Source organism: Mesocricetus auratus, unplaced genomic scaffold (assembly GCF_017639785.1).
Source record: "Mesocricetus auratus isolate SY011 unplaced genomic scaffold, BCM_Maur_2.0 Super-Scaffold_100676, whole genome shotgun sequence".
NCBI lineage: Eukaryota > Metazoa > Chordata > Mammalia > Rodentia > Cricetidae > Mesocricetus > Mesocricetus auratus.
The window spans coordinates 32,651,946-32,664,827 of record NW_024429266.1 but is presented as its reverse complement, the minus strand read 5'-3'; the positions used below and the strand labels follow the sequence as shown (position 1 = coordinate 32,664,827).

The 12,882-nt window shown below is 46.8% G+C and overlaps 1 protein-coding gene across 1 annotated transcript in view; it reads right to left on the bottom strand.

Moving 5' to 3' along the window:
* Window positions 1-8,132, bottom strand: part of Pappa2 (pappalysin 2) — a 234,881-nt gene extending 226,749 nt beyond the window's left edge. The window contains exon 1 of the mRNA XM_005071329.4: window positions 6,320-8,132. Coding sequence (XP_005071386.1) covers window positions 6,320-7,238 — 919 coding nt within the window. The 5' untranslated portion in view covers window positions 7,239-8,132. The remainder of the gene's footprint in view (window positions 1-6,319) is intronic.
* Window positions 8,133-12,882: the final 4,750 nt, after the last annotated feature.

Sequence of the window (12,882 nt, the reverse complement as noted above, 5' to 3'; positions counted from 1 at the left end):
AGTCTATCACATTCTAAGTTATGCTCACGAATGTGGAGTCTCAATTTCTGAAACAGTCCACAGCAGCGGAAGCAGCAACAACAACAGCACTAAGAAGCTTGTTAGACACTAAGAGTCCCAGGGTTCTCCAGATAAACAGAACCGAAATCTGCATTTGGGTAACAGAGTATAAGAGTAGATGTCATAAAAGGGTTAAATATGGAAAGACTTTTGTTAGATGAAAACAACTCTGAGAGAAAATATGGAAGAAGCTAGAAAAGGCTGGGAGAGCCACTGACCCATGGTGTTAGACTGACCCTTGGGAGAAAGGGAGAAGAAAAAAGTAGCCTGGGTATTCTGGAAGGTACTTAATGATACCTGGGCCAGAACCAACTGTGTGAGCATCTGGTATTCCCTTATCCTTGCCACTTCAGAGAGGGGGTGGTCTCCATACAAAAACAGTCCTTGGCAATGAACTCCTTATGTTGGATCTCTGCAAAACATACTCCCTTTGAATCTGCTTCTAGGTGTGTCCCAGTTGACTTCTGTGCTCACTGAAGTCCAAGACACGATGCTCTAGAGCAGTTAGTGGCATACTCCCCACTTCAGGGATGAAGGCCCGCCTGACCATACATAGTTTAGGCTTTCCAGGCTGTACAGTCTCTGTCACAACCACTAAAGTTTGCCATCCACCATGGAAGCAGCCACAGAGAACACATAATCAGATGAGTGTGGTGTGCCTGATCCAACTTCATTTGTAAAAAACAGCTTCAGCTTCAGAGATGTTGCGACTTGTAGGCTGCACTACACCAGCCCTTACTCTAGAATGAATTAAATGCCCTTAAAGTAATTCAAACTTCTGCTCATACGAGACAGATAAGAGAGGGGGTATTCCCACTGAAGGTAGGAGGGCTACCTTGTGCTCAGCTGTTTCCTTCAGATTCTCCTCAGACACTCAGTAGGCAGTAATAGCAGAACTTCAAAGCTATTGCCCTGAATCCCTACAAAAGCTTCCAGTTCCAAAAGTTCTTCTCATCTCAATGGGAACCCAACTGTCTAAACTTGGAGTTTATTCTACACATGTAATTTGTTTATTTTTGTGATTCTAAAATTACAGTAGGTGTTTGGGGATGACAAAGATGAATTGGATATGGGGATGTTCATTCAGTTGATAGAAATAAGAGCCATGCCTAACTAATAAGGTAAGAAGCAATGTGCAGTCCAGGAAAGCATGACAAAAGGTCTGTAGAAGGAGGAGAGAGAGAGAGAGAGAGAGAGAGAGAGAGAGAGAGAGAGAGAGAGAGAGAGAGAGAGAGAGAGAGAGAGAGAGAGCACTCCACTCAGATCACCAGGGAGGCTTTAGAGATGAGGGTACCAGGGTGGGTTATAAAAAGCTGATCATGACAGGACAGAGTTAGCTCTCAAACCAGACAACATTTACATGCCTTTTCCCAGGAGAGCCAGAAAGTCTCACAATAAAAATCCCAATGCAAAGATATTAAGTCACAACCATCAGGACATATGTTTCCTTCACACAAACAATCCATGCATCTCCCTGTCACTAGAGAGGGCAGGGCCACCCCAGGAGTTGATGTGCTCTCACATGAACAGCTGTGTGCTAGAAATTTGATCACTACAACTTCCCTGGAAATTTGAGTTCGGGTGCAGAAGTTGGATGTGAGAAGAACAGGATAATTCCCCAGGGTCTGATGAGGACAAACACCCAACTTAACCATTGCTGCCTGTAGGGAAGCAATCAAAGGGCAGAACAGAGACCTCTGTCTCCAGGGGAGCTCTGGGAAAGGTGCATACTCCACTCCTTGCCTGTAGGAGCCTGCAAGATCAAGATGGCCTCCTTGTATTTCCTGTCCATTTATGCCCTCGTGCCTTTTCCTAAACCTTGCATTTCCTATGATGGAGAACTCTTTACCCTAAAACTTCATTCTATACATGCCACTCACACAGAAAAGCTAACAATAGCTTCTGAACAGTGTCCCAATGTCAGCAGTCTCTGACTATCAGGAAATCCAGATAAATATGTGAATATTTCTATTAAGAAAGCTCAGATCTCATGAGATGTTCAATAAGGCTTACGGTTCATGAAAATAAAATAAAAGTTTTAGCACCATTGCCCAACTACTTACAGCCATTCCTGTTTTATCAAATTACATTCCTAAGGAAGTCAAGTTAATAGTTCTGCTAAGGAAAAATAGAATTAAATTAGAAATTAATTTAATTTGGATGTCTCCTGCTAAATACCTTTCATGTCACTGGTAAGTATGGAAGTCTCGCTGCTAAATCTTGTGTTGGGCAGTTTATCTACATGACATAGTTACAACACTCAACTCTTTGGGGCATCTCTGTATTAGTCTTTTGTTGGGGAATTTTTTTCCAACTTAATTTCAAATGTAATCATACATATGTAATCCTATCTTTCTTTTGATTTTCAATGTGAGAAATGCATAGATCAGAAAGAAAAAAGGGCTGCATGGATTGTCAGAGACGACTGTCTCGTTACATGTCCCCAGTCTCTACACTGGGACATGTTGTAAAGCTGTTCTCTCGGATGGTCAAAACTTCCCTTCGTGTTAAGGACAGCCTCTCAGACATCTTTGTATTCTCCTCAGTGACTTGCCACACTTTTCATGGCAAGGCACTCAATAAATATTTGCTGGATTAAGAATGCTGGGCTTGGACTCCAACCTACCATGGACTTAATGACTCAGTGTCCTGTAGCTCAGAGCTGCAGGTGGTTACTCAGCTGGGCGACTTCAGGGAACATTTGAAATCAATTATGGGTGCGGAGGAACCTATTAAAATGTTCTCTTTTGTGAATGTTGGGGTTGAAGGAGAGGAAAGGAAGTTGAAGGGGTGGGAAAGGCTCAGGTGGTTTCAGAGTTAGGCACTGAACCTTAAGGAATCCACACTCAACTAGGACAGAAGATGGCTTATTCAACCACTAAATTCTAATGGCCCAACCTAATGGGTTCCTAACCTCAGGCTACTCCTAGCTTGCCACATAGCTTCAATGTGCCAGACCGTTAACTGGCTGCCTTTGTGAAGGACCCCACCACAGAACAGTCCTCTCTCTGCTGCCACAGGTCAGCTCCAGCAGTGGGAAAAAGACAACTTCAGAAGCTCTACCTTTCAGAAAGCCCAGAGGACGGCCAGGAAGGATCCTCGACACGTGAAGTTTGCATGCCCTGCATTGCCCTCAACCCTCCAGAAAAGCATTCTTGAAACTCATTCTGGATTCTGACTTGTTTCTGAAGAATGCGGGAACTTAGAGTGCAGAAAGAGGGTAATTCTAGCTGTTTTGTTTTCCCCACTTGTTAGAACTCTACAAGTTAGTCACAACTCAAAAAAAAGAAAAAAAAAAAAAAAAGGCTGCTTAAGCTACTCCACACAGGCCTTTCCAAAAAATAAAAATAAAAAAGGACTTATATGAAGTGGACCCCGAGGGATGCCTACCAACATTTTGGGAGAAGGTGATTAAATTACAGCCCAGAGGCTGGGACAGGACAGCCCTCAAGGAAATGAAAGACATTCCCCACTTTGTGGCTTCCGAGTCTCCGGTGCATGAGACAATACTGCCACCTAGTGCCCTGTGTTGGAACTATTCACTAAGACTCCTTAGCTGTGGGTAGGGGCTTCTTCGGCTGTGACTGATGTTGACTAAATTATTTGAGATCTCTGCTGAGGAGAAAATACCCCCAGCATGATAGGTAGAGGGTTAGAAGCTGGTTTTAGTTGAGTAGGTGGAACCTGAGGTTTGAAAGCTGTTAGCAGAGTGAGAGCCAAGTCTTGCAGCATGTCGGCCCACCCTCAGAAGAGCAGGAGAAGAGAAGTGCAGCTGTAGGCGTGTGTATCTCCCAGCAACTTGATTCTACATTGCCACTCTGTGTAACTCAAGTTCCACGATAGCAGGAACAAACAGTGACCAGCTTGAGGGCTCATGCCAGTGAAGAAAGAAAAACGGATTGCGGGAAGATGTGAGTATAACTAGAGGCTCTTCTTACTGAAAATTTAGTGACGTCATCATCCTTAGCTGTTCTATTTGCAGGTGAAATAAGAGTAGCTAAGACCATGAGTAGACATGGATGCTAAATTCCCAGCTGCCCTCTTGCTAAGCCCAAACAGTGGAGGCCTTGTTATCAATTCCTGCCTCCCACAGGCTTTTACCCTACATCTTCCTGTGATAATTTGGATCATGCACAAGTCTGAAGAAAGACAGAAGATGTAATAAGGGGAAGACAAGCCTGGTTGCCCTCTACCCTCCATCTTTTAGAAGCACGCCAAAAGGGGAAGTCCCAGAACACCACAGGAACACTTAGATATGAAGAAAAAGAAACTTTAGAAGCTAAATTACTGAAGATTTCCTGCCCTAGAGAGGCTAAGAGGGTTCCAGTGGGCTCTAGAAGAACCTGAATGTGCTGTGGCAGCCTGGAGACTGTTGCTGATGATAGACAGGCAAGGCTGGGAGGCACAGAGGTGAGGTGAAGAATGCTGGAACTGTAGTCCAATCCTGACATCACTCCTTGAAGAGTGTGAGACAGAACTGCAGAGATAAATGCAGAGGTCATTTACCTTCCTGTTTTCCAGGACCGGACTTTAATAACCCCAAGCAATAGTCCCTTAAAGCCTCCCACATATATTCCTTTTGAATTCTCTCACAGCCAGAGAGCCGATCCCAGGTCTCTATGTTTCTGCTGCAGGAGGAAGCATAGTCAGAACCGTGGGCTTCAATCTAGACTGCAACCACGCAGTCTCCCTGGCAGATGGGCACTAGGAAGCCAGACTAGGCACCAAGATGTCATCTGGGGGAAACTGTGAAGCTGCCAGCTCAGATCAGATAATCATCTCATTATTTCATCCAGTTTGGCCCTAGAGTGAGGATTTCCTGCTATCTGCCCCCACCTAGCTTGCAGCCTGGCCCCTTCTCTCACCCCCTCTCCCACCCAAAGCTAAAATAAAACAAAGCCACATGACTGGAGAGTGCTCAGTGTCTGGGAATCCCAGATTCCAAATAAGAAATAACAGCCAAAGAGGGGGAGACAGAGTGTCCACAAGGATGTTCCAGCGACACCCCACTGAAAGAGGCTCCTTCCCTCCAGATTTTTTTTTTTTTGCCTAGTCTGCAACTCATTTGGAGGCACTGGGCAACCTGGGTGGATTTTGTTTGTTTGTTTGTTTGTTTCTGTTCTGTTTGAGGAGCTATCAAGTGATTCAGGAATTCTGGCATTTTCCTCCTAGTCTGTGTCTGACATGACCCTCAGTGCCTCAGTCTCTCCATCAACAGAAGGGAACAGACAAACACGAAAGGCGTTTGACTAATCCAGATTGCTGCCGATATATTTTCTGATAAGCATTTGATTGTTTTTTAGATAGGGTATGAATTAGCTGGTCTCATTGTGACATTCTCATGCATACAAATCATTATACTTTATGCTCATTGTTCCCACTCTCCCTTGGTAAGGTGTCTAAAAGAATAATGAGACACCAGAGGATAAAATATACAGTCAAATCCCTCCTTCACTCCTTCACTCCTTGCCAGAAATCAACCTCTCCAGATAAGAAAAGGCGGGGGAGGCAACAGTCTCTAAACCCAGCTCTTTTCTTTGTCCTTCTAGGTGTTTCTCTGACAATCAAAATCAGCACAGGTAAAAAGCTCAAGCCAGTGCCTCTGGTTAACATTATAAAGTTGGCCATGTCAAATAAGCTTTCATAGTTGGGTCTTCACCACAACCATCAGAGTCAGAAGTCAGGACCCTGGCCTCTAAATGCCCCCCATCTTTTCCAGTACATCGGTTGGGGTGAAGCAATGGGGACCCCAAGACATGGAACAGGTGCTATCTTTCTTCCTAGTTCCAGGGTGGCAGCCTTGTTCCCCTGCTGTCTGTACCCAGCTGGGCATTCCTCACTGCTATCATCCTTGGACTGTCATCTGCTTCCAGAGGTGCCTGGGTTTCCCATGCTAGACTATGAGAAGCAGGGTGTGACTCCCCTTCCTCCCTGACAAAGAGTCCAAATCCCTTCCCTTTAGAAAGGGAAAAGAGCTATGCTAAGGTCTCCTAAGTGCAAGCACGATGTATAGAGCTCCAAGAGATCGATAGCGGTAATGATGTCGTGGGTAGGAGTCATCTTTCCTTTGATGGTGCCTGCGGAACTTCTGCTCTGATAAATAAACCCCACACCCACACATGCCCTCTGGCCAAGCCTTCCTAGCTTTTCTGCTTTATCCTTTCCCCCCTTTTGTTCTTTATGTCTACCCACGGCTGAAATGGAGCCGGCCACACACCCCCGGGACCTGAGAAAGCCCAGGAGTAGAGTGGGACATTACCTGCAATGATGGCTGGGTTGTTCTGTCCTCCCTCTGGTCTCACCCAGGCTTCCACAGTGAACGCCTCCCGGGGAATCTCAGCCAGCACTTCTGGACGCAGCAGCAGCCGCTCCCTCTTCCCAGAGAAGTACAGTACAGGCAATCCTCCTTGGGGGTTAAAGGTCTCTACTCCCCAGGCAGAGCCCCCTCCACCATTTTGCATGGTGCCCTCCAATGGACTGTCACTATCTCCATGCTTAAGGGGATCCTTAGGCCAGAGCTGGAAATCTAGAGGGGAATTCTGGGGGTCTCTGGTCATATCTTCTGCCTGCCTCTTCAGCACTTGGCGAGGAAGCCTAGACCTGACCTGGTGCTTCCTCCGGGTCTCCTCTGTGGGTCTTTTCTGGTATGCAAAGGTGGTAATGGTTGAGGCAGTAGCTTCCGAGCTTCCCCGAGTCACAGGCTCACCTAGAGCCTCCTTGGATCCTCCGTTGCCAAGATAAGTGTCATCATCTCTCAGCAGCTCTGATTGCCCAATAGGACCATCCCCTACCCACAGGGCAGCTGGCTGCTCAGACTCCCTCCTCGCTTCTGCTGGGTTCTCAGTCAGGTCTCGGGGATCCACACTCCGAGCCTGTCTCTCCATGCCTGGTTGACTCCATCCTGTGTATGAGCTTTGCTTCTTCCCGACAGCGTAGGGTCTTAGGTAGCTTTCTGGTCGGCTTGGGTAGACCCCAAAGAGATGATGCTGAGGAGCAGTTCTGGGTCTTCGAATCTTGGTTCCCAGCCAACAGTGTTCCCCTTCCAACAGCACCTGGTTCAGTTGTCCCCTATGGGCCAGGAATTTCTTGCGTGTCCTGCCCAGCTCCGAGCTGGTGGTACTGAATGCCCACCCAGCCAAAACCACCAGGCTGACTCTCAGGGCCTTCCAACACATCATATCTCCCTCAGCTGGATCTCAGAAGCAGAGGTCAGCTTCTGGGTGCCACACAAGAATGAAGGGGAAAAGAGGTAAAAGACAACCAGCAGTGGATGTGTGAAGTCACCAGGGAAACTGATTCACAAGCCAAACTTTTCCAAGTAACCCCAAAAATACGTCTCACCTGGATACCTGTCCTAGGAATTCAGTCAGCCAGCTCTCTGTGGCTTCTGTCCCTCCTGCTACTAGACTTCTCTTGCCTTCTCCCTTGACCTCTCTTCTTGCTTGATGTGAGTCCTTAAGAATAAAGTTAACTGTTCTGACTTTGTGCTTCTTCCCAGAGACCTCAGGCTTCCTTTTCTTCCTTCAGGCACTCCTCTCTTCACTGATACTGGAATAGTATGTATGACATAAGCCAAATTCTCTCAAGAAACACAGCACCCTAACTAGTCATTCAAAATAATCTTTTTTTTTTCTCTAATGTTCTCTGCTGTCTCTTCTTTCTTCCTTAGGAGTTAGCTTCTCCTTCAGAGCCCATCATCTAAAATATGTTCAACTTAAAGCAAATTGCTAGGAAAAAATAAAACTTTTAAACTGAGACACAATTTGATGCTTATTACCTAAAAATGCAAAAATAATCTGGGGGCATAAAAAAAAACAACCCGTGCTGGGTACTTAACTCCTCAGATGTCCTCAGCCAGGTGTGTCCATGCAGCTTTCAGTCTGCCTGGGCAGGTGAACACTCCCTCAGCGTGGTGCCCAGGGTTGTTGACTATTGAAGAGAGTTTTTTATCCGGGTCCAACTTGTTGGTATGCTGCAAGTCTTTGTAAAGTTCTCTGGCGATCAGTCTGCTGTTGTCTTGACTAAATGAGGCTGAGAGCTCTTGATTTCACCTTCTGGGATTCTGGTGAGTCCCTGGAAAGACAGATAAAAAGAGCAACACAAATCACATATAGGTCAAGGGACCTGTTCCCTCCCAGTCTTTCCTGCTCCCCTTCTCTCCCTGTCTCTGCCTGTAATTGTCTTACTGGCTGTTTTTTTTTTTTCATCTAAAGACAATGATGATGTCAAAGCTAGTAAGTTTGGTGCATCACTCCACCTACTCCCTGTCCCCTCCTTCCTCCTGAGCCCCCACCCCCACCCCACCTCTCAGAGACACAGGGGACAGATGCTCCTCTTGGTTTCCCCAGTAAACATCTAGGGCTTTCTCTTTCAGCAGCGGCAGCCTACACAATCAATAGAAAACAATCAATACTGTTTTGGAGTGTGCCTTTCTGTGTGTAGCCTCTCTCTCTCTCTCTCTCTCTCTGTCTCTCTCTCTCTCTCTCTCTCTCACACACACACACACACACACACACACACACACATGCACGCACACATTTTGAATGGACCTGGTCAATAAGCATACACTGGTCTTTTGGGAACCATTCACATCTCTTTCTTTTGATTTATAACAAGCCTCCCATATTTTTTTCTTATTTTACTCTAGCATTTGAGATTTAAAAGGACAATACCAAAATTCACTTCCTATTGGACACTGGAGGGAAGGAGAAATCAATTCCCCCTGTCACCGGCAGCATTAAATGGAAGTGTCGTGTTCTCCTAACATATAGACAGTCTTCTTTCTCTCAGAAGTTTCTCAGCCTGAAGTTAGTAAAAGTCACCATATGCTGAGTGAACAAATAAACAAATGAGGTGCTCAAAATAAGCAATTTACACAAATGAACGGCTAACCTGAGGCAGCTATCTTTTAATTGATTTGAGATGAATGGGCGAGAGTGGAGGAAGTGAATAGACCCTGAGTTTCATCTCTGCATTGTTTACCTAGGTGTTAGGTGCCAGCTTTCTCATAAAGGTTTCCATCCCTCTCAGGAGCATGCATGTACATAGAACACACAGGCAGACACATGAACACATGCAGAGAACAGTTCTGAAATCCAGGCACAGGCATGCTTGCCCATGGGTAGTATAAAATAGGTACAAATATCCATTGAATCCTTCTTTCAAGCAATAGGAAAAAAATCACTTACAATTTTAAAATCACTGCTTCTGTTGCTCATATCTAAAGCACACAGCCCACATGCTCAGGAGAAAGACCATGGTGCTTCCTTCACTCTGGCTCTCCTTGGCTTTCTGAACCACCTTATTCCAGCTGAGCAATACAGATACTGTGTGCGGTGCGCCCCATCCCACGTGCACCCTGCTTCCCCATGTAGCAGGGAGTAGAGCCTCAAAGCCAGTCCCCAAAGAAGCTCTCAGTTCAGGCACGTGGATGGTGCTTAGCAGATATTCCTCACTCCTCGACTGTCCCTTACTCTTTTATCACTTCCGGGGCTCCCTTCACTTTTTGGACTCAGTTTTCCCCGCTTAAAGCAGATCAAGAATAGAAATTGAGACTGGGGGCAGGGACAGAGAAAGCCAGAAAAGCAGAGGAGAGGAGGGAGGGAGGGAGCCAAGGAGGAAAGAGAGAGAGAGACAGAGAGAGAGACAGAGAGAGAGACAGAGAGAGAGAGAGAGAGAGAGAGAGAGAGAGAGAGAGAGTCAGGAAGAGGTGGCTTAGCTTAAGAGAAAAGAAGATAATCAGGTTAGAAAATAAGTCAACCCCCCCTTGCTCCCTTGCCACCCCAAGGACCCTCAGAAAAACATCTCCTACCATTCATTTCAGGAAGGGGGGATAGCACATCAGGGGAGGGTTCCGCCTGCTTGTCTCCCCCTTTGAGTGTGTGGGTGATCTTGCATCCCCTATAGGTCTCTCCTGGCTCTCAGCTGCTAGTAATCCATTCATAAGGTTTCAAGAGGCAACACAAAACTCAGGCTTCCAGTTTAGTTTCTCTCTCTCCCCTTCATTCCTTTGCTCACCACTCTCCTTCAGCTCTTGGCAGTCCAAAGTTTAAAAAAAAATGTTGAACCATTTCTGTGTTTTCCTCCTGTTGTAACTTTGGCTGTGACATCATAACCCTGCCCACCAACACCCCACCTCTCTCCCTTTCCATCCCCCCTCATCAGCCCCATGCCCCCAAACACTCCCCCCACCCACAAAGAAGAAGGTCTCCTGTCAGTTCCAATGTGTGAAAACACAAAGCTCCTGGAAGGTACCCCCTCCTTCCCCTCGGTGCCCCTCCTGCCTCCCCCTCCCTGCCTTACCCACCGCTCAGCCCGGCTCTCCAGGCTTCTAACAATGATCCCATCTGTTTGACATGTGCGGAAAGGTGGGCTGGATTCAGATAATCTGTCAAGTGAATCGGATCAAAAACACAGCAACCCCCTCCTCAATTCCATCACACACACTCGCACAGACACTCACACCCCAAGCCGGAGCAAAAGTGGGAGAGAAAGTCAGACTGACACAGCACCCACCCTTGATGCCAGGGAGACAGACACCAAACATGCCAAGGGAAAGCCCAAATTTATACATATATAAATTCTGTTGCTTATTTGTTTATGAGAGACACCCACACCCCAAGTCTTCAGCCCCTCTCCCTCAAACCCTGCCACTCCGCAAAGTGCACAGATTTGAAAGCTGGTAGAATCTGTTTTGAAATCTCCAACGAGAGGGTTTTTTCCCCCTTTTTTTTACTCCAAAGCACTATCTGTGGCGATCAGACTCAAGCGGGGTTGCCAGCAAATGCAGGAGGCCCCTTCTAGGGTACAGGCTTTCAAACCAGCGAAGCTAGAGGGAATGAATTTAAGGACACACAGCAGGAGCTGGCTGAATTCATTTTATTTTGACGGGGTAGTTGGGGGAGGAATATCATTTCTGAAATGCCCAAGGAATGAAGGGAGAGGATATGGATTTCTTAAACAGTTTTTGCAAGAGGAGCGGTGTCTTGGTCTGCAGGTAAATCTAGAAGGCAAGGAATTGGAGCTGTATAAAAAAGGACTAGGACAGAGAGGGAGAGCAGAGAAAGAGGCAGAAAGGAAAGGGAGAGGAGCAAGGAGAAGGGATGGGGACAAGGAGAGAGGGTGAAAAGGCAGCGGGGGGGGGCAGAGAACAGAGGGGAAGGAGGGAGAGAGGAAAGCAAGGGGGAAGGGGAAGGGAAAAGGTGAGGAGGAGGGGGGACAGAGGGGAAAGGGGTGAAATGGAAGAGGGAGGGCAGGAGGCTTGGTAAAAGAGTCATCTGGGAGGACCAGGGACTGAGAGAGAGAAGTGGCGAACCCATGAAAACAGGGAAGGAGGAAAGTGTGGGGGGGGGCGTACATGAAATATAGAGACCAGAAAGACAGTTAGATCGTGCTGGATGAACACAGCAGGATCACAGGGACAGGTGAAGAAAGCCAATGAAAAGTGGGGCCGAGGAAACAAAGGACACACAGCAGGGAGACTGTCTCAGGATCAGGGCTCCTTTTTAAGAACCAGAGTCCAACGTGGTCTCCTTAAGGAAGCCCCCTCCCCCCCACTCCTGCTGACTGCTTCCCCTCCTTTGCCACCCACTGCAACTTCCTTTGCCTTTGTGGTCCTGGCACGCCATCCCCCTGGAAAACTCATGAGTGAAATTCTAACACCCACCCCCATCCAAAAACAAACAAACAAACAAACAAAACACCTTTAAAAATCCCTCTCTTTGTTCTATCCACTAAGGGTTCTTGGTCCTCCTGTCTAGACTGGGCTGTGTGTGGCCACCTACACTTCACTTTGACACAAATTGTTTCCTTCAGATGGTAGGGGAGATTTGCCTGGGTTCACTGCCACAGTGGGGCTGGTCTGTTCCCATCAGCAGTGTCATCATTAGGAGACTCTGAGAAGACAGAAGGGCCTGTCTATGCTGGCATCCAGAGCATTAACAGAGAAAGAGGGAGGGAGGAGGGAGAGAAAAAAAGAGAGGGAGACCCTTAACATGGTCTCTTTGACTTCCTAATTCCAAAATCCGAGGGAAAGGCTCGGCTGGGAGCCGGCCAAGGAGTGTAGTAATAAAAGCCTCCTAGAGCACAACCAAATGCAGCAGCATCTATATATAGGAGCTGGGTCTGTTTTAGCTACTTGCAGTCTAAAATGACACCCGGAAACAAACATTTCAGCAATATGTTTATTGGAATCCTATTCAGCTGGTCCTGGAAAGAGTGAGCATCTCTGAAAGACTTCACTAGAAGGTTCAAAATTGTTGCTTTCTGCTTCTCTGGCTTTGGTGCTCATAGCTGCAAGTCAGTGACTCTACCCTTCACAGGGCAGCTTGACCTTCCGACAGGGTGACCGCTAGGAGCCCCCCTTTTCACGTATGAGGCAAAGGCACACGCTTAGTAGCAGGGTCATGTGTAGCACCTAGCACCCTACCCACCTCTGTTGTTTTTCCCTAGTCTGTGCCCCTGTCTGCCTGTCTTACTGGTCTACCGGGCATACATTATGAGACCAAAAGGGAGAATCAAGGACAGGCTTCTCCCCACCATGTTTCACATAGGGTAAATGCACCTAGGCAATGTCTATTGGTCATACATGGTCAGTAGTTCAGCACCATACAGCACTCAGAAGGGAATGTAAATCTGGATCTCACCCCCTCCCTGTACATTCTGAGTCAAAATAAACCCCATCTTCTCATAAAATTGTGTGGTGCCCATATGCTAAATAATCCTATCTCCCTCCACAATACAATGACTTACAAAGTATCAGGGTGTCATTGATTTTGTTGTGAAAATTGCCTTCATGCAGATAGATCAAGGAACTTCACACAT